The 20,318-nt window shown below is 59.4% G+C and overlaps 1 protein-coding gene across 1 annotated transcript; it reads left to right on the top strand.

Moving 5' to 3' along the window:
* The first annotated feature begins 306 nt into the window (after positions 1-306).
* LOC122230453 (histo-blood group ABO system transferase 2-like) lies at positions 307-19,549 on the top strand. The gene is made up of 15 exons (XM_042977131.1): positions 307-515; positions 952-1,201; positions 3,181-3,273; positions 3,715-3,803; positions 5,312-5,415; positions 5,499-5,651; positions 5,814-6,110; positions 11,553-11,622; positions 12,198-12,251; positions 12,712-13,125; positions 13,737-13,784; positions 14,873-14,940; positions 15,285-15,288; positions 15,769-15,903; positions 18,195-19,549. Exons 7-15 carry the CDS (start codon positions 5,993-5,995, stop codon positions 18,880-18,882), a joined length of 1,599 nt encoding a protein of 532 aa, XP_042833065.1. The 5' UTR covers positions 307-515; positions 952-1,201; positions 3,181-3,273; positions 3,715-3,803; positions 5,312-5,415; positions 5,499-5,651; positions 5,814-5,992; the 3' UTR covers positions 18,883-19,549.
* Positions 19,550-20,318: the final 769 nt, after the last annotated feature.

Here is a 20,318-nt window from a genome sequence, read left to right as displayed (position 1 = left end):
GCAGACGGGGAGACCGGGGGGCCCCAGGAGGCCCGGGGTCTGTGCAGGGTCCCAGCACTGGTCAGGAGGAAAACCCAGGTCTCAACCCAGCTCTGTGGCCCCAAAGCCTTGGCACCGGCCGCTCCAGGCCTCGCGCGGACGTGTCTGGGCTGTGTTGGTGTCACTGTAGGGACAGGGCATGGGGTGGAGGGGAGCCCTTTGCAGCCTGGGAGGGGCTCTTGTAGGAGCAGGAAGCCGGGTAAGGGGGCCCCAGGAAGTGACCTCACCTCCCTGGTCACAGAGCCCAATTGAACTCAGAGCCCGGGTCACCAGGCACCCATGTTCTGGAGACAGCGCCGGACTGGGCTCATTCGTTGGGACACCTACGCCTGACGAACATGTTCTCCTGTTGTGTGCCCGTGTCCCGCAGCTGCCGGCTCAGGGGAGCCCGTGGCTGCGACGCTTCCCGACCCTGGAGACAGTGGGTCAGGTCGTGCACAGGACGCCTCAGGTCTCTAGCTCGCAGGGACCCAAAGGTAACACAGGGAGACCCAGAGACAGCCAGTGCAGCCCGACACCGCTCTGATCTGACCTGTGCGGCCCTACATCCCCTCCTCTGTGTGTGTGTGTGTGTGTGTTTGTGTGTGTCTGTGTGGAAGGAGGGGTCGTGTGTGGAGGGCCCACCTGAGCAGGTGCAGGCTGATGAAGGGGTCAGATGCCTGGTGGGTGGGTCAGGCTCACATCCCCGTCAAGGCTGGAATGGAGGGACAGGGTGTGCTGGGGTGGCCCTCTTGTCCCCAAGGTTCATCCCGAGCCCTGCTGGTGGATGTCACTGTGTCCCAGGGGCAGGTCTGTGCACACTCAGGTCTGTGTCCAATCTGGGAGCCGCAGGGGGAGAGGGTGGAAGGACACTGAGGATGGCCGGGCAGGCTGTGATGTCTCCGGGCCGTCCGCGGGTCACTGTCTTTACAGAAATCAACCGATGAAATCGGGAAACGTCTGGCGGAATCCCATTACACCTGCCCTACAGAGTTGTGCGTGTGCCCCGTCGCCCAGAAGGGCCACCCTGGACCCAGGGAGAGAGTGGCCGCACGGAGGTCTTGGGAAGCAGGGCCTGGAGATCGCCTGGGAAGGCCTCCTTCAGCGCCCCAGCTCCGCCGTAAGGTCCTCGTTCACCGGTCCTGGGACCAGTACTTGGAGCCCCCGGAGCCAGATCCCGAGGGTGAGAAGGCGGGGGGTGGGCGATGGGGGTGCACGGGGCCCAGGCGGTGCTGGGCCACCCAGGGAGGAGCCCCCGGGGGCTGGTGTGGGGCCAGGAGCAGAGACTGAGAGCCCTGGACTGCGGACTGCAGGGGGCAGAGGTCCTGGTGTGGGTTCCTGGCCACGGCTTCTCGGGGAGGCTCTGGGGTGAGTTGTGTCTCTGCAAAGGCCCCTGGAGAGGCCGGCGCTGGGTGGGGAGGGGACCTTCCCTCCTCTCACCCTGAGGCCTCAGAGCCGCTGCAACCATCACTCTGTTTCCTTCTCAAGAGTCCGGGGCAGGAGCAGAAGCCGGTGTGGCTCCAGAGCCCGACCCAAGGGCATCCGGGTCCTCGGCGTGTCTGCAGGCAGGGGTGGAGTCTGGGGCGACTCCTGCAGGGGCTGGAGAGCCAGCAGGTGACCCGGGACCTGTGCGGGGACAGCGGGCACGTTTATTTATTTTTGAGACAGAGAGAGACAGAGCATGAACAGGGGAGGGGCAGAGAGAGAGGGAGACACAGAATCGGAAGCAGGCTCCAGGTTCTGGGCCATCAGCCCAGAGCCCGACGCGGGGCTCGAACTCACGGACCGCGAGATCGTGACCTGGCTGAAGTCGGACGCTTAACCGACTGAGCCACCCAGGTGCCCCTCACCAAGGTTTTTAGCCATCGTACACACTCACACACACACACACACACACACACACACACACACACACATAGAGCGAAGGGTGGGGGCCCTGGAGGACCCGCACACGTATGTCTGCGGCACCTCCCGCCGCCCCTGTGCTTTTGTGGGTTTGCTCTGGTTCTCTCGGACCCTCCTCCCGGCTCCCTTGAAGGCGTCAGGTCTCTGCCCGAGTCCCTGCGTCACCCACCCACCTCTACTCTTAGGAAGACGTGCAAATGCACACCCTGCATTTCCTCCCATCTTCCTCTCGCCTCCCAGACTTGGGTCGTTAGATTTGGGAGTCGAGAACACCCCTTGTGTCTTCCCTCACCTGTCCTAACACCCAGCGCTTCCCAGGCCATCCCCGAGGCTGTCCTCGGGCTGGATTCGTCTCCTGGGAGGTGGGGGTCAAGGGACAGAGGGCAGACGGTGCCGGTGGGGGCAGGAGAGGGCCGTGGCCCACAGGCCGAGTGCCGGCTTGTCTGCCAGGGCCCCCGGGGCTGTGTGAGCCCCGCCCGGCTCTCCTCTTTCTTGCCGGGAGGCATCCTTGTCCTGAACGGGCACCAGGGAACCTGAGTGAAGAGACCACCTTGCTTTGAGACGAGGGGCGGAGTGGCAAGGGCTGCAGAGGACGTTGGCCTTGGATGGGGAAAGCGAGGCCGGCCACGCACTGCTGTCCCGTTCAGGTCCCTCTGCCACCCAAGTGCACCTGCAGCCGGAGGGGCTGGTTCCCGGCAGGCTGGCAGCGTCCCCCTGGAGCCCCCGTTCCCTCCTCTCTGCCTGAGGACTCTCTCGCAGAGACGGGAGCCCGTCCCACCTGTCTCTGGGGACCTCTGCTTCCTCACGTGTCACCTGGGCTGCCGGTCCCCAGACCAGAAAACTGCCCGTCTGAATGGACCACCACTGCCTCCCTCGGGTCTCACTTGCCCGAGTCCCTCCCCGGGACGCCCCACATCTCTGACGCCTGCTCCCATGGGGGTCGCCTCCCCTTGGACTGGGACGGGTCTGGCTTCCATCCCGGGGAAAGCACTGGCTTTGGCGCATTATTTGGCCCAGAGGCCTGTGAACCGTTCTGGCCCTGGGTCGTGAGGGATGCTCTCCCCTCTGTGGTGTGACCGTCCAGCCTTCCGCATCTCCCGGTTTCTGTTTGGGCCACGGGAGGACCAGCCGTGTCCTCTCTCGTGTCAGGCTGTGGTGTCACGGCATAAACAGGGGTCTCCACCCTGAGACCGTGCCCATTGTCACCGAAGGGGCCTCTTTTAACCCACCTAATCTTTAATCCCTTGTGATTTCAAGGTCAAAGGAGAAAACGTCTATTTGAAACGACCACAAAGTACGAAAATGAATCTGTCCCATATGAAAAGTCGGTGCGGACCCAAAGTATCTCTGGTGAGATTCCACTTGAAGGAAACCTCCAGAGTAGGTAACGGAACACGGAGAGAAAGCAGACTGGGGGTTCCCAGGGGCTGGCGGGGGCACGAATGGGGAATGAGGGCTCCGGGTACACGGTGACCCTTGGGGACCGAATTATTCTGCAACAATATTCTGTGGCGTGGTTCACAGAATCGTGAGCATGCCCAGCGCTCAGGAATTGCACAACGTAAAATAAATAAAATTTTTATTGAAGATTACTGTGGATTTTAAACAAACCATGAGCAAATAAAGTAACAGCTACAAAGTAGCTGAAGAGAAAGGATAAGGGAGAAGAGGAAGAGTCATTCTGGTGGGGGGGCGGAGACTGGGATTGGAGCAAGAATTAGAAATACAATAAACACCCTTTGTAGGCCTTCAGAGGCCTACAGAGGACCACTGTGATTGTTTCCTCTGCAGCGTCAGTCACCAGCCCACGGCTCTTCTGTTCCCTGCATTTGCCCATGGTGTGTTCCTTGTGCAAGAGACTTTGGGGTCTTTGTTTCCAGGTCTGGGACCACCTTTCAGTGTCGTTTGGGTATTTTAGCATCTCATCTCTGAGCCCTCGTTGTTGTGAACTCTTTTGTTATTATTTATGTATGTATGCATTTATTTATTTATTTATTTATTTATTTATTTTTTACGTTTATTTATTTTTTTTGAGACAGAGAGAGACAGAGCATGAACAGGGGAGGGGCAGAGAGAGAGGGAGACACAGAATCCGAAACAGGCTCCAGGCTCTGAGCTGTCAGCACAGAGCCTGACGCGGGGCTCGAACTCACGGATCGTGAGATCATGACCTGAGCTGAAGTCGGACGCTTAACCGACCGAGCCACCCAGGCGCCCCTTTTTCTTTTTCTTTTTTTCTTTTTTGCATTTATTTATTTATTTAAATGTTTATTTATTTTTGAGAGAGAGAGAGACAGAGACAGAGCATGAGTGCAGGAGGAGCAGAGAGAGAGGGAGACACAGAATCCGAAGCAGGCTCCAGGCTCTGAGCTGTCAGCACAGAGCCCGATGTGGAGCTTGAGCCCACGAACCACGAGATCATGACCTGAGCCGACGTCGGGACGTCGGACGCTTAACTGACTGAGCCACCCAGACACCCGTCTAGTGAACTGAACTCATCTTAAGTCCACGTCTGACACTCTGGTGTGGAATGCCTTTAATTCCCTTTGACGTGTCCAGGCTGAGCTCTTCAACTGCCTCCGCGAGGCGGGGGCCGTGTGAGCGAGGCTGCTGTCGCTGTGTCTCCCCATCTTGCCTTTGCTCGGGCCACGGCTTGGGCCACGGTGTCCAGAGCTTCGGCTTGCCCCAGCGCCCTCCCGATGACCTTACACCTGTCCCGCCCTGGAGGAGTCCTCTTGATGTCCCAGTTTCCCCAGGGAGCCACAGCTTGAGGGCTGCTGGTCTTGTATTGGCCCGCCCTGACTTGTAGCTGAAGGGCATGAGGGTAAGGCCGTTGCAGAAGTTTAGTTATGTGCCACTCCTTCACGGTCATCTGCTGGCCAAAGATTAACCCCAAGTGGGGTTACAGTGACATCCAGAGAGCGGCGCCGGCTCCTGCCAGGCCCAGGGCAGCGCCGTCTTTCTCACGTCGTGTCTGAGCTGTCCCTGTTAGTGCACAATATCCCCTACCTGGAGAAGGGTGTGGTCAGAAGGTGGCCACATGGTTACTCATCCAAACCAGGACGCTTGTAAGAAGGGACTCTAGTAATAATTGTGCAGGCCCATGAATCAGGACCACCCCAGGATGCTGGGCTGAGGCTGATGGTGGGAGGCCAAGATGTATGTGCTTTCAAGGTCAAAGACGCAGAGGGGACGGCTAATTGGAGGAGGAGGGGCCCGGACTTATGGAAAGCGTCGGGTGGGGTGCGGGAAGAGGTCTGGGGTGGAGAGCACAGATGGGGGAGCCCGTCTCCCTCACCCTAGGGGCAAGGGGAACGTGGAGAGCGGTTCCAAGATGCTATCTAGTCTAGAGCACCCACGGGGCTATTTGCTCGTCACGCGCTTTTAGATCTCATCCGGGAACATTGTGGAACACATGGCGAAGAAGACAGCGTAAACCGCTTCCTTCACCTTTGCTTCTGGAAGCCCAGCTGGTTGAAAGTTTGCAGTCCAGTGAGTGGCTCTTCGCTCCTTCAAAGGTGCTGAGGGGAAGGCGGTCGTGTACCGCCGGGCTCATTCACTCCTTCTTCCTACAGAAACTCCTGGGGGGTCTACTCCCCACAGCAGGGCTCGGAATGCAGGCAGCAGAGAGGCACAGATGAGACTTTCATGCCCAGGGCAAACATCCCTCCCAGCCCATGCTAATGCTCAGAACTGGTCAGACTAGGTTCCTGGAGTTCCTGAACCAGGTAAGAGGAGACAAACCTCCTGGGGAACTTGTAGCTTTCTGACAGTGGGTTGGGGCTGGCGCCGCCGTGTGGGCGCGGTGAGTGATGATGTCTTTTGTCTCCGACCTGGAAACCCCATGTCTTCCAGGGCGCAGCGGAGGCTCCATTGTTAGCCTTTGTTAGTTTGCAGGTGGGGCCCAGCCTCAGGCGCTTCCTGGTTCTCCTCGCACCAGGAGCTGCCCCACCAGGGACCAGCTCAGAGAGTTGGGACGCAGAGTTGGGGGTTGAGGACAGCAGGAAAGGTGTAAGTGGCTTTTTTCTAGGGACAAGGGTAGGTTTGGGGCTCCAGCTAGTTCTGGGTCATGATGGGGCAGTTAAGCGGGCAGCCTCTGGATCGGATGTCTCAGCTTCAAATCCTGCCTCGGCCTCAGACTTTGTGCAACTCACTTCCTTTCTCTGTGCCTCGGTTACCTTTTAAAGGTAAGGTTCAGGTGAAGATCGGTGAGCGGATCCAGGGAAAGCACTGGCCACCATGCCTGGCAAAGTGCAAGAGAAGGCTGTGTGCAGTTGAATGAGCACGGCAGGGTCCCTGGGGCATGGGAGCACTAATGACAGGATGGCACGGGAGGTAGGGCAGATCACCAGGATGGAGAGGACGGGCGCTGGGATACCCTCCACCTGAGGCCTTGTTACCCAGAAGCTCCCCGCAGGGTGAAGGGGCTGCTGACAGGATCCGACCTTTTCTGGGGTGTGTTTGTGGGGTGGTGGGGAGTGGTTGCAAATTTTCTACTGGGCAGGTTAAGAGTCCCAGTGGACCACGTGGTGGGACAGAGAGCGACCCTGAAGTTGGCTGGTGGGTTGGTTTCTTGCTCCAGGAGAAGTGGTCTTCAGCTTGGGGACAGGGTCAGGGCGATGGGGCGCAGGACTGGGGACCCAGGCTGGGGCTAGCCTTTGGGGTCCTGCCCGGGGGAGGCGGGGGGGGGGGGGGCGAGAGGGCGGGGCCGGGGTCGAGCTCGGGGGCGGGGCCGGGGGGGGGTTGAGGAGCACGGTGGGGCGGAGCGGGATGGGGCCGGAGTGGAGGGGGTCGAGCCCAGGGGCGGGGCCGGGGCCAGGTGCGATCCGCCGGCACCCACCTCGCAGGTGCCTGGCGGGGGTCGTCGGGGACCCAGAGATTTCCTCTCCCCGGCTCCCGCGCCTCGCTGTCACTCGCGTGGTCGGGCGTGGGGGGAGTCCGGGCCGCGGGAGCCGCTCCACCCCCAACCCCCCCGGGGCACGCTCCATCCCCCCCCCCCCCCCCCGCCCCGGGGCAGCCGTAGGCGGAAGGTCCCGGAGGGGCGGGCGCCCTGGCGAAGCCGAGGGGAAGCGAGCAGGCGGCCGTGGGACACGGAGCCATGGCAGGGTTGCTGCGGACGCAGGCCGGTGAGTGGCGGAGGCAGGAGGGACCGCGCCCCGATGGCCGGGCAGGTGGGCGCCCCGGGCCGCGGACCGCGACGAGAGGTCAGGAGCCTCCTGGGGCCCTGGTGCTGGGAGCCGGCGGGCCGGGCTGGCGCCCCCGAGGTCCGCGGTGCCGGTCCTGCGGGGGTCGGGGGCCCCGCGGACGCCTGGGCCGCGCGGGGCCCCTCGGGGCCGGGCCGGCGGCAGTGCGCCCGGGGCTGGGGTGCGGGCAGCGGAGGGCGGACCGGGAGCCGAAGGCGAGAGCCCGCGGGCGGTGCGGGCCCCGGCTGGAGAACCGCCGCCGCGGAGCTGGGGGCGAGCGGAGGTTCTGGAAAGCTCCGTGGGGGTGCGGTGCTCAGTCTCACTGCCCTCAGACACGCTCACCGTTTGTTCGTGTTTACTGTAAGCCCGGGAAAGCCTGGGTGGTGAGGGCCGTTCTCGTTTTACCGGCTGGAAGGCTGGTTTAGGGAGATCGAGGTCGCTGTCCTGGGTCACAGGGCAGGAAGGGGCACAATGGAGTCTGGAATCCAGGGCTCCTCGCCTGCGGCTCATGCTTCCCTGCGCTCCTCCCTGAGCCTCCGTGTGCTCCTGTTGTCGTCTCCCTTTCTCCTCGAGAAATATTTTCCTTTTTCTTTCTTTATTTTTTCAAGTTTATTTATTTTCAGAGAGAGAGAGAGAGAGAGAGAGTGTGTGTGTGTGTGTGTGTGTGTGCGAGGGGCAGAGAGAGAGAGAGAGAGAGAGAGAGAGAGAGGAAGAAATAGAATCCCAAGCAGGCTGGCTCCACACTGTCAGCGCAGAGTCTGATGCGGGGCTCGAACCCACAAACCGTGGGATCATGACCTGAGCGGAAGTCAGCTGCTTAACTGACTGAGCCACCCAGGCGCCCCCTTCTGTAAAAATATTTTAACAGCATCTATGCAATAAACCCCACATAAGGTGTGCAGCTTAGTCTTAACCCATGGGGACACCTGCAGGACAGTTGCTCTGGTCTCCCTGCTCGCCTGCCCCCCAGGCCCCAGGTCCTGTGCTGTGTTAGTTGGCCTCAGGCCACGGGGACCGAGGTTCTACCTGCTCTGGGACTCTTGAGGCCCAGGGACTCTGCCCTCGGTCTCCATACCCCTGAGGCTGCAGGGACGTCGGGCCCACAACTGACCCCATGCAAACCTGAAGCCCGAGTTCAGATCTTTCGAGAAAACTGGCAAATAATCCCCATTCTTAGATTCCCTGTTCATTCGTTCAACCAATATTTTAAAATATTGTTTTAAGTTTATTTATTTTTGAGAGAGAAAGAGGGAGGGAGAGATTGCAGCAAGATTCTCGCACAGAGAGTCGTGACCCCGAGGCTTTTCTTTCTAGGAAGCAATGTTATTCGAGCAGGCACCGCTCAGTTGGGTTCTTACCGGAAGAACTGAGCCTCCCGCCGCGGGAGGTAGTTTTTTATGTATATTTTCACCTCTTTGTCTCTCCTATATGGTAACACGCAAACTCGCAGTCTGATTAAGTGGTCTCATGTTAAAAGGTCGTGAGGGAGCCCGTTGTAAGTGGAGCCAGTTGCCTTGAGGGTTTTTTTCTTTCCTTAGGGAGGGGACCCGACCACAAGAGAGACTCCCAAACAGGTTCTGTGCTGACAGCACAGAGCCCAACGTGGGGCTCGAACTCATGGCCTGAGCCGAAGCCGGACAAATAACTGACTGAACCACCCAGGCCCCCCTGATGGCTCTTCGTTTTAACGGTTTTATCGAAGTATCATTTATATACCGTAGCATTCGCTTAGTCACTTTACAGAGTTTGTAATAGATTTTGGAACTTTCCTCAGAATTTCCTGGTGTCCATTTGCAATCCCTCCCTGTTCCAGTGTGGCCCCACCCACCTCAGGCAACCACTTTGTTTCTATAGCCTTACCTTTTATGGGATTTTCATATAAATAGAGCCTAACAGGGGCGCCTGGGTGGCTCAGTCGGTTGGGCGGCTGACTTTGGCTCGGGTCACCATCTCACAGCTCATGAGTTCGAGCCCCACGTCGGGCTCTGTGCTCACAGCTCAGAGCCTGGAGCCTGCTTCCGATTCTGTGTCTCCCTCTCTTTTCTGCCCTTCCCCCACTCACACTCTCTCTCTCTCTCTCTCTCCTTCAAAAATAAATAAACGTTAAAAAAAATTTAAACAGCCTAATAACATCCTAATAACCTGTGATCTCTTGCATCGGACTCCTTTTCTCTTTGAATGAATGTTTTAAGGCTCGTCCACCTCGGAGCGTGTATCATTTATTTATTTTTTGCTGAGTCATTCCAGTGTATGGATGTACCCACTTGTCGGTGGATGGACATTCCGTGAAGGTGCGAAAAGTGGTACAGACCACTTTGTAGTTTTGTGGACAACACTGTAGTGCGCACCGCGTTCACATCTTTGTGTGGACCTGTGTTTGCGTTGCCCCCCCGGGTGGTTACCTTGCGGAGGGATCGCCGGGTCGTATGGTAAATGTATGTCCAACGTTTTAAGAAACTACCAAACTCTCTTCCAAGGTGGTTCCGCCATTTTACGTCCCCATCAGCGGGGTACGAGGGTTTCTGTTTCTCCATATCCTCGCTTGTTCTTGCCACACTTGTCGGTGGAAAGGGGTGTCTCCCAGTGGTATTGATGTGCGTCACCTAATGACTAATGACGTTGATGGAGCACCTTTCCATGCACTTATCAGCCACTCAAATGTCTTTGGTGAAAAGTCGGTAAAAAATACTTGCCTTTTCAGAAATTGGAGTGTTTGTTCTCTTCGTTGTGTATGAAGAGGTCCTTAATTTGGGATGCCTGGTCCTTATTAGATGTGTGGTTTGCAAATATTTTTTCCTCGTTTATGGCTTGTCTCTTCACTTTCTTAAGGGTGTTTTTGAATGCCCAAGTGTTAATTTTAGGGAAGCCACCTCACGTTTTTTCTTTTATCGTTTGTGCTTTTGGTGTCCTACGTAAGAAATCTCTGCTTGACCCGTGCTGCAAAGATGTAGTCCTGTGTTTGCTTCTAACGTTTGCCAGTTCGTGCCTTTCGGGATGTGTGCATCTTATCCAGGCCATCTCAGTTGTTGGCAAACAGTTGTCAGTAGCGTTCCCTTCAGATCTTAATCTCTGTAGTACTCTGGCCTTGGTGCCTCCTCTCCCGTTCCTGATTTTATCGTCATTTGTGTCTCCTCCCCACCCCCAATGAAATGCTTGGTTTCGTTGTTTTTTCCCCTTTCTGGTTTCTATTTAATTGATTTCCACCCTAATCTCTATTATTTCCTCCCTTTGCTCACTTTGGGTGTAATTTGTTCTTCTTTTTCTTCTTGTAGTTTCTTTTCTTTTCAGACATTTTTTTTTTGTGGGGGGGGGTGCAAATGAGGAAGGGCTGGGGCGGGGGAGAGAATCCCACAAGGGGCAGAGAGAGAGAGAGAGAAGTGGGGCTCACCCAAAGTGGGGCTTGAGCCCACAAAGTGTGAGATCATGGCCCGAGCCAAAGTTGGACGCTCAACCGACTGAGCCACCCAGGTGCCCTCTCTTAAAGTGAGAACTTCAGTACCGACCTGAGGTTTTTTTCTTTTCTTACCTAGGCATTTACAGCTATACATTTCCCTCGAAACACAGCTTTGGCTGCATCCCGTAAAGTTTGGCATGTTTTGCTTTCCTTCTCATTCGGCTCAGAAAATGCTTCAGTTTTTCTCTTTGACCCATGGGTTACTCAGATGCGTGCTGTTGCCTTTTCACGTATTTGGGGGCTTCCCGATGTGCCTTGGTCATTGCCCTCGGAATCTCACTCCCCTGCGGTCAGAGTGCATGCTCTGTACGACCGCGGTCCTCTTAAATTTGCAGTGACTTGTTTTAGACCCCAGCACATGGCGTCTCTTGCAGGAGGTTTCGTGCACGCAGAGGAGAGCATGTGTTTTGCTATTGCCCGGCTGAGCGTTGTGCGGTGTGATCGGTCAGATCTCACTGGTGTGCGGTGTTCAGCTGTATCTGCCGATGTTCCAGTTATCCCATCCATCACTGACAGCAAAGTAGGACTTGGAAATCTCCCACTTAATTGTCGAGTTGACCATTTCTTCTTCAGTTGTGTCCGCTTTTTGCCTCGCCTATTTTGGGGCTACGTTGCAGGTGTACGTGAATCTTCGGCATGGTCCTCTGTGCTCATTTCAGCGTGGCCGTGTCAGCCTCCCTCCAAGGAGAGGGGGTGCTCGGTGGAAAGAGGCCACAGGGAGGCCTGTGTAACTGGGGATCGGAGGGGACCCTTGGGCAGAGTGCCGGGAGGAAAGAACCGACCTCCTACCCCCCTGTCTGTGAGTGAGAAAGGAGAACCTGGTCTTGGAGCGCCTCCTTCAGACGCTGCCTGTCACAACGCTCAAACCACCTGCTGGCGGGAGGCGGCCGCCATGGGAGCTGATCTGAATCACACGGGGTTGGGGGGGGGGAGAAGTGGGCAGGTTGGGAGGAGCACAGTGGGGTGATCGGGGTCCCACTGCTGTTTTCCAGGGAAACCACAATGCTGCTCACTTTGTACTGTGATCTCCCTCCTGATAACACTCGTCTGGGTCCTCTTGGGGTAAGGAACGTGTGCACCGTGCAGGCCCTCCAGGCAGCGACAACAGCGGTCGGCTGCTTGTAGGGTGCCGGGCCGCTCCCCACCCCAGCACCAGTGCGGTCACCGCAGGGCTGATGAGCTGTCCCTCCACACACACCCTCCCGTTGGACCCCACCTTGTGTGGGAGCTGTCTTCCCCCAGCTCCTGAGCGAGGAGCCAGGTGGCTGGGCAGTGGCTGGGCAGTGGGGAAGGCGCAGGGGAGCTGAGTGTTAGCTTCCGGATGGAGATGGTCTCCGGACTATGGAGTAAAGGCCCGCGGCTGCTTTCCCGGGGGCTGTGCTGTCCGCGCACGGGGACCCTCTCTGGCTGCCGCGGGAGCTCACGCAGAAGCACTGTCTTCAGTGACCGCCCTCCTGCCGCCCCCTTGGGTGTCACCCGTGCTTTGGGTGACAATTGCTCCCAGCCCCGCCCAAGCCCTGCAGCTGTGCCAGGGGGCTCTGGGCTCCCGCGCAGGCTCCTGCTTTGCATGCGGATGGATGAACAGCCAACCCAGGTGCACCCTCCTCAACAGGGGCCTCTGGTGGCTCTTTCCACAGGGCCGGTTTCCTGAACCTGAGGAACTCGAGGCTGGGGAGGCAGGTAGGGGCCAGGTGAGTGGAGTGGAGGCAGGGTCACATTGCCCAACAGCCGCGGGGACTGGCTGTGTGCTGGGGGGGGCAGAGATGGCTGCTGCCCCCACCCCCCAGGCTGATGCACCCGTGATCTGGGCCTCACCCTCTGCCCAGAGCAGCCAGGTCATTTCCGTGGCCTTGGTGGGTCACCTGGGCAGGACTGACACCCACCCCACCCCGGGTCTGGCTTCAACCTGTTGGACACTTGGGTGTCCCCACAGTGACCCCCTGCTCCTGCTCTCAAGCCCCTGATTCGATGAAAGGCCTCACTTCCCCCCACCCAGCCCAAGGTGGAAGCCTGGGCATCATCCTTGCCCCTCCCCCACCCCCACCCGCGCCCCACTCAGAGCAGAACTGCCGGTCAGTATCTCTCAGTTCACGCGCTTCTCTCTGCTCCCCCCGTCCTGCTCTGGGTGAGGCTCCCCCATCTTTCTGGCAGCCTCCGTGCCATCTCCCCATCCTCCTGCGCACGGACCCACTCTCCTCCGTTAGCCAGAGTGATCTTTCCGGAACATATGCATGAGCCCCTCTGGTTGGCTCCCTGCCTGCCCGTCCTCTCCAGCCTCACCTCTCCCACCGTGAACCCCACCTCTGCGGTCCACCCGGGGGTCTGTGGTCGCCTGGCACGTGTCGTGACTCTGAGGCTTTGCACGTGCTATGTCGTCTGCCCGGACCGCTCTTCTGTCTGTCCCCTGCTGTGCGTCTGGCTTTTCCCCCTTGTAGCAGCCATCTGCTACTGGGCCACAAAATACCCAATTTGTGGTGTGAGACCATCACAACCACTGAGCCCACATCTCGCCAGATCCTGGGGTCGACTGGGCTCAGCTGGGCAGTGTGGGCCCAGGTGTGTCAGGTGAGTGTAGACCGACGGTAGCTGGGACAGGGGCAGCTTGAAGGCCCCTCACATTTGCAGGGTTGATGCTGGCTCCCGCCTGAGACGGCACCCAGGGCTCGGCCTGGGTTCCTTCCCAGGTCATTCGGAAGTTCCCCGATCCGTGTCTCCCAGTCAGACTGTTCCTCCTGAGCACGTGGCTTCAGAAGACCCACAGCCCCAGCACGGCTGTTCTGCATTTGTCGGATCCTCGAGACCAAGGCCACTGTGTGCAGGGCCCGGGGAAGGACCCCCTGACGGGAGGGGACTCGGGATGCCCACATGGTCTGAAACCACCAGCTGCTCAGTCTCCTTCGCTCAGAAGCATGAGGTGAAGGCGGGGGGTCTGTGGCTGAGCAGAGGCCAAACCTGCCCCCGTGGGGTCTGACGTCACGTCTGGGGACACAGGGGGACATGGGCCGGCGCCAGGCCCACTGCCCACAGTGATGGCTGTTCTGGCCACTTTCAGACGGACGCCCTCTTCATACCCTAGGCCACCACTGTCCCCCTCTCCTGGGCCCCCAGCCACCATCTATGAACCTGAGCCCTGAACTCTCCCGGTAAAGCCCCCACTCTGTGTTCTCATCCCGCAGCGAGGTGGGTGGAGAGCTGGATGGCCCGCAAGCAGTGACACTGTCCAGGTAGGACGTCTTCCCTGGGTCCTCTGCCCCCTTCACCTGCTCCACAGCCCCAGGGGAGAGGCGAGAGCGCCTGGATAGGCTCTCTCCTGCGCCTCACATGGGGAGCACCACTCCCCTCCCCAAGTCCTGGGTCAGACTTGGCCCTCCCCTTGAAGCCATGGAAAGATCCAGGGGTAGCTGGAGGTTTGGGTTTGACCAGCTTCCTGGAATTCGGCTCTTAAAGAGGGTCACCAACTGGCCTGCTTTGTCTGGGCTCAGAGGGGTTCCTGGGAAGAGGGTCTTTAGAGGGGATGAGACTGGGAAGGTCTCAGGCAGTCTCGTGGACTGGTGTCTGACGATTTTTTTGTTTTAATTTTTCTTTTAATGTTTATTTTTTTAAAGAGAGCACAAGCAGGGGAGGGGCAGGGAGAGGGAGACAGAATCTGAACCAGGCTCCGGGCTCCGAGCCGTCAGCACAGAGCCCGAAGCTGGGCTCGAACCCACGAACCGTGAGATCATGACTGGAGCCGAAGTCGGACGCTCAACTGACTGAGCCACTCAGGTGCCCCTCTCGTGCCCAACTTTAAAAAAAAAAAAAAAAAAAACCAAAAAAAAAAAACCCCAAAAACTTTTAACCGTGCAAATATGTATGCCCTGAAATTTACCCTCTTGACCATTTGTAGGCGGCATTAGGTGTATCACCGTGTTGTGCAACCATCACCCCTGTCCATCTCCAGAACTTTCTCATCTTCCCAGACTGAAACTCTGCCCCCACCCCCCTGCCGCCAGCCCCTGGTGCCCCATTCAGCTTCCTGTCTCCATGAACTTGATTCCTCTGGTCCCTTCTATAAGTGGGGTCACAGCGTGTTCGCCCTTTTGTGACTGGTTTGTTGCAGACTTTCCTGCCTTTTCAAAGCCGACGCCCTGCTTTTAAATGCCACCCAGGAAATGCAAAGTGCAGTCATTATTGACAATGACAGACGGCCCACTGGCTAATTTTTCCTCGGGCTCCACGACACTTTAGTCTGGGGCAGGACCGCTGCGCACACGTTTTCCCAGACTGCACGCCGCTGTCGGGGCTGGGCACGGGTGTCCCTCTCTGCAGACAGGAAGCCTGGGCCCCGGGAGCTTGGAGACCTGCTCCGTCACCCAGCCGGGGAGGCAGCGTCAGGTCCAGGTAGACCGTCTGTGTGTCTGACTGCCGTTCCCTTGACCCAGCTACTTGCTTGGGTGAAATACCTGGGACAGTGGCCACTTCCAGCCCCTCCCGCCACGGTGAGATCTCTCCCTGAGGTTATGAGGGAGGGAATGCACCCCGAGGTCTCCACTCCCGGTTTCGAGCCGAGCCACAGAGGCTCCGCCCTCCTTCAGGCCCTGGGATTGTGTCCGGGAAGCGCCCGGTGCAGCTCCTCCTGGGGGGACTCAAAAGCTCAGTCACCTGCAGCAGCTTCCCAGCCCCACTGACTGGGGATGTCCATGCCATCTTCCTGCAGACTCCCATTGCGCCGTGTTTTTTTTCAGGATGGTGAGTAAACTTGCTGAACCCACCCCCCCCCCCGCCCCGAAATTCACCATATACACTACAAGGCGGTTTCACTGAAAACTCGGCGGGAACTTGCTTCGGCAGCTTCTGAGTCTGAATTTGGAGCCCACCAATTATTCTCCGTCTTTCTCTCTCCACCAAAGAATGCCCAAGGGGCGCCTCCTCCTTCCTGGAGGACGGCCCCCGCCCCTCGCTGGCAAATCCCAGCTCCCACGCTGAGGTCCAGCAGGGTCCAGGGTTCGCTAAGGGTTGCGAGGGATTTGCACGAGTCTGAGTTTTGATTTCCATGTCATTTGTTTCTTGCACATGTGAGGGCCTTCTGGAAGGAGGGTCAGCCCTGTGGGTCCCTGATGGGGTGCAGGCTGGGTGGGTGGGGGTCCCGGGTGGGGGTGGTGATGCGCCAGGGCCCTCGGTGTGTTCACTCTCAGGCTACTGACACCGGGTGGCTCTCTTGTGCTGCAGTAGGAAAGATGTCCTTGTCCTCACCCCTTGGCTGGCCCCCACCGTCTGGGAAGGGACCTTCAACATTGACATCCTGAATGAGCAGTTCCGGCTGCGGAACACCGCCATCGGACTAACGGTGTTTGCGATCAAAAAGTAAGTAGGTGACGGGGCGCCTGGGTGGCCTAGTCGGTTCAGCGTCCGACTTCAGCTCAGGTCAGGATCTCGCGGTCCGTGAGTTCAAGCCCGACCACATCGGGCTCTGTGCCGACAGTTCAGAGCCTGGAGCCTGCTTGGGATTCAGTGTCTCCGTCTCTCTCTCTGCCCCTCCCCTGCTCATGCTCTGTCTCTCTCTGTGTCTCAAAAATAAATAAACATTAAAAAAAAAAAAAGTAAGTAGATGAGATGACAGAGGGTGGGGACTGGGATGCAGGAGAGACCGAGGACATCAGGTCTGGCTGTGTGTTCAGCACACGGTGGGTGGGGACCCAGCCTGTCCTCCTAGGGTTTAATGTGAAAGTCCACGTGTTCAGCAGTCTTCCCGGGTGGACACCACCTGGCTCCCCGTCCAAAGGCTGCACGTCACCCAGGAAGGCAGCTCCAGACCCAGCAGTGATCCTCGGTTGTTCTCCTGCTGAGTCAAGGAAGGAGCAGAGCACCCCAACATCCAGGCGGCAGAGGAGCCCTCCTCCGGCCACAGTAGCAGAAGGGAGGAGGCTGTGTGCTTCCTTGGACGGGTAGGAAGCCAGTGCCTGTGGAGCTGGGCTCCTGTGTGCTCCCTTATAGGGTGACGGTCATGGAGGGGGGACAGCCAGGTCAGGCACAGCACTCGGTGCCAGACCCCAGGCTCCTGTGAGGGAGCTGAGCAGTGAGGCCCTGGGACTCCAGGGACAGGTGACTTCCGCTGAATGAGCTGGGCAGCCGCAGGTAAGTGGCGTGGTCTCTCTGAGCCTCTGGAAAGTGGGGCTGACGACAGCATCCTCTCTCGGGATCGCCATGGGGGAAGTGAAAGCTCGTAGGTGCTGGGCCTGCGTGTGGACAGGTGGGGCTTCCTCCCTCCGCAGAGCTCACCCGAGACCCCAGAGGATGGCCCTGAGGCCTTTGCAACCCCTTTCCCAGGTCTTACTCGAGAGGGGCATTTGGCCCCAAGTGCAGGGAGTAAGAAGGGCACAGGGTCGCCTCAGGATCCTACTCCAGTCCCTGGAGACAAGCGGCTGAAATCACCAACCAGAAGCTTCACTGCCCAGGGTCCTCGGCCAGTGCCAATAGCTCTGACGCAGCACTGCCTGCTGCGCGTGCGCTGGCTGTCCCCGTGTGTCCCCTCTGGGCTCCGAGTGCAGTCCCCAGGGGGTGGGCAGGTGGTGGGCATGTCCTCAGAGGAAACCAGACTCCTCGAGTCGAGCTGTGAACTCAAGATCACATCGGGTGGGTCTGGAGTTGCCCCTGGTGACCTGACTGGTGGCTGGGCAGGGGTGTGTGTGTGTGTGTGTGTGTGCATGTCCCCTATTGAAACGGAGTGCCCACCTTCCCTGTGGGAGGGGTTTCTGGGGCAGGCACCAGGAAGTAGCCTCAGGGCCTGCTCAAAAAACTGTCACCGAGAGGCTCACCGCACTTGCCCGATGACGGGGGAGCTGCTGTGTGCAGGGTGGGGAGCAGCGAGCCCCCTCGAAGAGGGACCAGCCATGGGAGGCGGTTGGAGAAGACTTCCAACCTCTTGGGGTTGGGGAGATACAGACCTGGACCCAGAAGCTCACACACTCGGGTTCAGTGCTGGGGCCCGAGCAAGCCCCCTCTTCCTCCAGGGGCCCTCTTTCGCCTCCCCTGGCCACATGCTGGGCCTGAGTCCTGATCTGGGGGAGATGGGGGGGGTGACCCCTCCTCAGAATACCCGCTGTTGACTGAGGGCCCAGTAGCCTTCAAGGGAGGGCCCTGCAGGGGCAGACACGGTCCTGGGGGGCCAGGGACTGAGCACTGAGCCAAGAGGGGCAGGTGGCCGGCCCTGCAGGTTCTACAAAGTCTGCGAGGGCACGTTGACCAGAGCTGTGCCCGAAGGGTCTCGGCTCCCTCACAGCAGGTGGGAACCTGCAGGGGATTTGCCAGGGGCGGGTCCTGCGGGTGGAGGGGGTCTGCCAGGGGAGCTCGGCACGGGGGTGCGCTGCTGGCTCCAGCATGCTGACCCGTGGCTGTACGGGTTTCCAGCGTCCTCCACCTCAGGCTCGCTCCCCTTTGTAAGATGGGGCGCTGATGGTCCCCCGTCTCCTGGGGCAGAGGTTAGGGAGGCGCCACGGGCAGACTCGCCCAGGACAGGCCAGGACAGCAGCCGTTCCTTAAGCAACCCAGGGTCTGCCTCCTCGATAAGGCGCACAGGCCCGCGGCCCCCGGCTTTGGGCTCCTGCCGCCAGCCTCTGGCAGCGACCCTCCTCCCGCCCTGTCCCCTGTCCCTGCAGATACGTGGCCTTCCTGGAGCTGTTCCTGCAGACGGCGGAGAAGCACTTCATGGTGGGACACAGGGTCACCTACTACGAGTTCACCGACCGGCCGGGGGATGTGCCCCGCGTGCCCCTCGGGCAAGGGAGGCAGGTGGTGGTCCTGGAGGTCCGGAGCTACTCGCGCTGGCAGGACGTGTCCATGCACCGCGTGGAGATGATCAGCAACTTCTCCCGGCAGCGCTTCCTCCACGAGGTGGACTATCTGGTGTGCGTGGACGTGGACATGAGGTTCCGTGACCACGTGGGCGTGGAGATCCTGTCCCCGCTCTTCGGCACCCTGCACCCCGGCTTCTACGGGGCGGCCCGCGAGGCCTTCACCTACGAGCGCCGGCCGCAGTCCCAGGCGCACATCCCCAGGGACGAGGGCGACTTTTACTACGCGGGAGGCTTTTTCGGGGGGTCGGTGGCCGAGGTTCTGCGGCTCACGTCGGCCTGTCACCGGGCCATGGTGGTCGACCGGGCCCACGGCATCGAGGCGGTGTGGCACGACGAGAGCCACCTGAACAGGTACCTGCTGGACCACAAGCCCACCAAGGTGCTGTCCCCCGAGTACCTGTGGGATGAACAACTGCTGGGCTGGCCCGCCGTCGTGAAGAAGCTGAGGTATGTGACCGTGCCCAAGAGTCACCGGGTCATCCGGGACTGATGACGGGCTGGCCTAGTGTCCGTCAGGGGTGCCACCCTGACCCCAGCCGTCAGAGCAGATGGGCTGTCGCCACGCCCTTTTTCTGTCCGGTCGCGGGACATCGCCGAGGCCCGGCGCCGCCCGCATCGGGCACGGGCGCAGTTAGGCCTGACCGGGGGCCTGCCGGGGGGCGCGGCTCCAGCAAGACCCCTTGCTCTTCGGGTTCCTGGTCGGAGTTGAAAGGTCGCTTGCGGATGCGGGCAGGACGTGAAGCTGAGGCCGGATCAGGACCCCCTTGGCTGGCGCCTGGCTTCCCGGCAGCCCGGGGCACAGCCCGCCTCCCGCTGGGGCAGGACAGCCCCCCCCCCCCCCCCGGCCTCCCTCAGTCACTGCCGTGTTGTGGCTGTTGCACTTGCCCTGTCACTGCCACTAAAATGTTTCTGGCGGATGACGGGAGTTGCGGGTTGTCCCGGAAACCTGCCTCGTGCGCTTCCTCGAGGCCCCGGCCAGGCCTGAGTGCTACAGTCTCCGCCTTGCGTCTCCCTGCTCACATCCAGGACAGGGCGGTCCGCGTTGCCACGGCTATTTCTCCGTGACGTTGGCGAACTGTTACAATTTCTGGGTCACTTGCCGCTGTAAACGGCTCCAATTTTATGTCGGATGCTTTTCTATTTATTTTTTTATTTTGTTTAAGGTTTATTTATTTTTGAGAGAGAGAGACCATGAGCTAGCGGGGAGGGGCAGAGACAGAGGGAGACACAGCATCCGAAGCAGGCTCCAGGCTCCGAGCCGTCAGCACAGAGCCCGACGCGGGGCTCGGACCCAAGAACCGTGAGCCGAAGTTGGACGCTCAACCGACTGAGCCCCCCAGGCGCCCCTATAACCTTGATAATGTTAACCACGTTCAGGTGTACAATTCAGTGGCAATAGGTACATTCACTGTTCTGCAACTGTCCCTTCCATCCATCTTCACGACTTTTTCGTCACCCCAAACTCTGTGTCTGCCCACTAGACCCTAACCCTCCCACACCCATCCCCCTCCCCAGGCCCGGCACCCACTGCTCCTCCCACCCCTATGAATCTGACTGTTCTCGGTCCGTCATGAGCAGGGTCCTCCAATATCGGTCCTTTAGGGACTGGCTTATTTCACGTAGCACAGTGGCCTCAAGGTCTGTCCCCGTGAGCCTGGACCTGACCCACTTCTCCCCCAGAGGAGTTGCTCAGCTCTGTCCTGTCTAACCTGAGCCTCCTCAGTCCCCTGTGCTCCCCTCATCTTCCTCCTCAGCCTGAAGGACCCCAGGGCCCCGTCCCTTGGGCCTCACCGATCCCACCCCATCTGAACCGAACTGTTCGGTCCAGATGCCAGACACACACCCCTGGGGTGTGGGGGCCTCGGGCCTCCCCTGCCCACCCGTCCGTGTCAGGTACCTGCTCCTTCCGCAGGTGTCCCCATCTCA

This window comes from Panthera tigris (genome assembly GCF_018350195.1).
Source record: "Panthera tigris isolate Pti1 chromosome D4 unlocalized genomic scaffold, P.tigris_Pti1_mat1.1 chrD4_random_Un_scaffold_73, whole genome shotgun sequence".
NCBI classification, from domain to species: Eukaryota; Metazoa; Chordata; class Mammalia; order Carnivora; family Felidae; genus Panthera; species Panthera tigris.
Note: the sequence above shows the minus strand (reverse complement) of the source record. Positions and strands in the feature narration are given on the sequence as shown.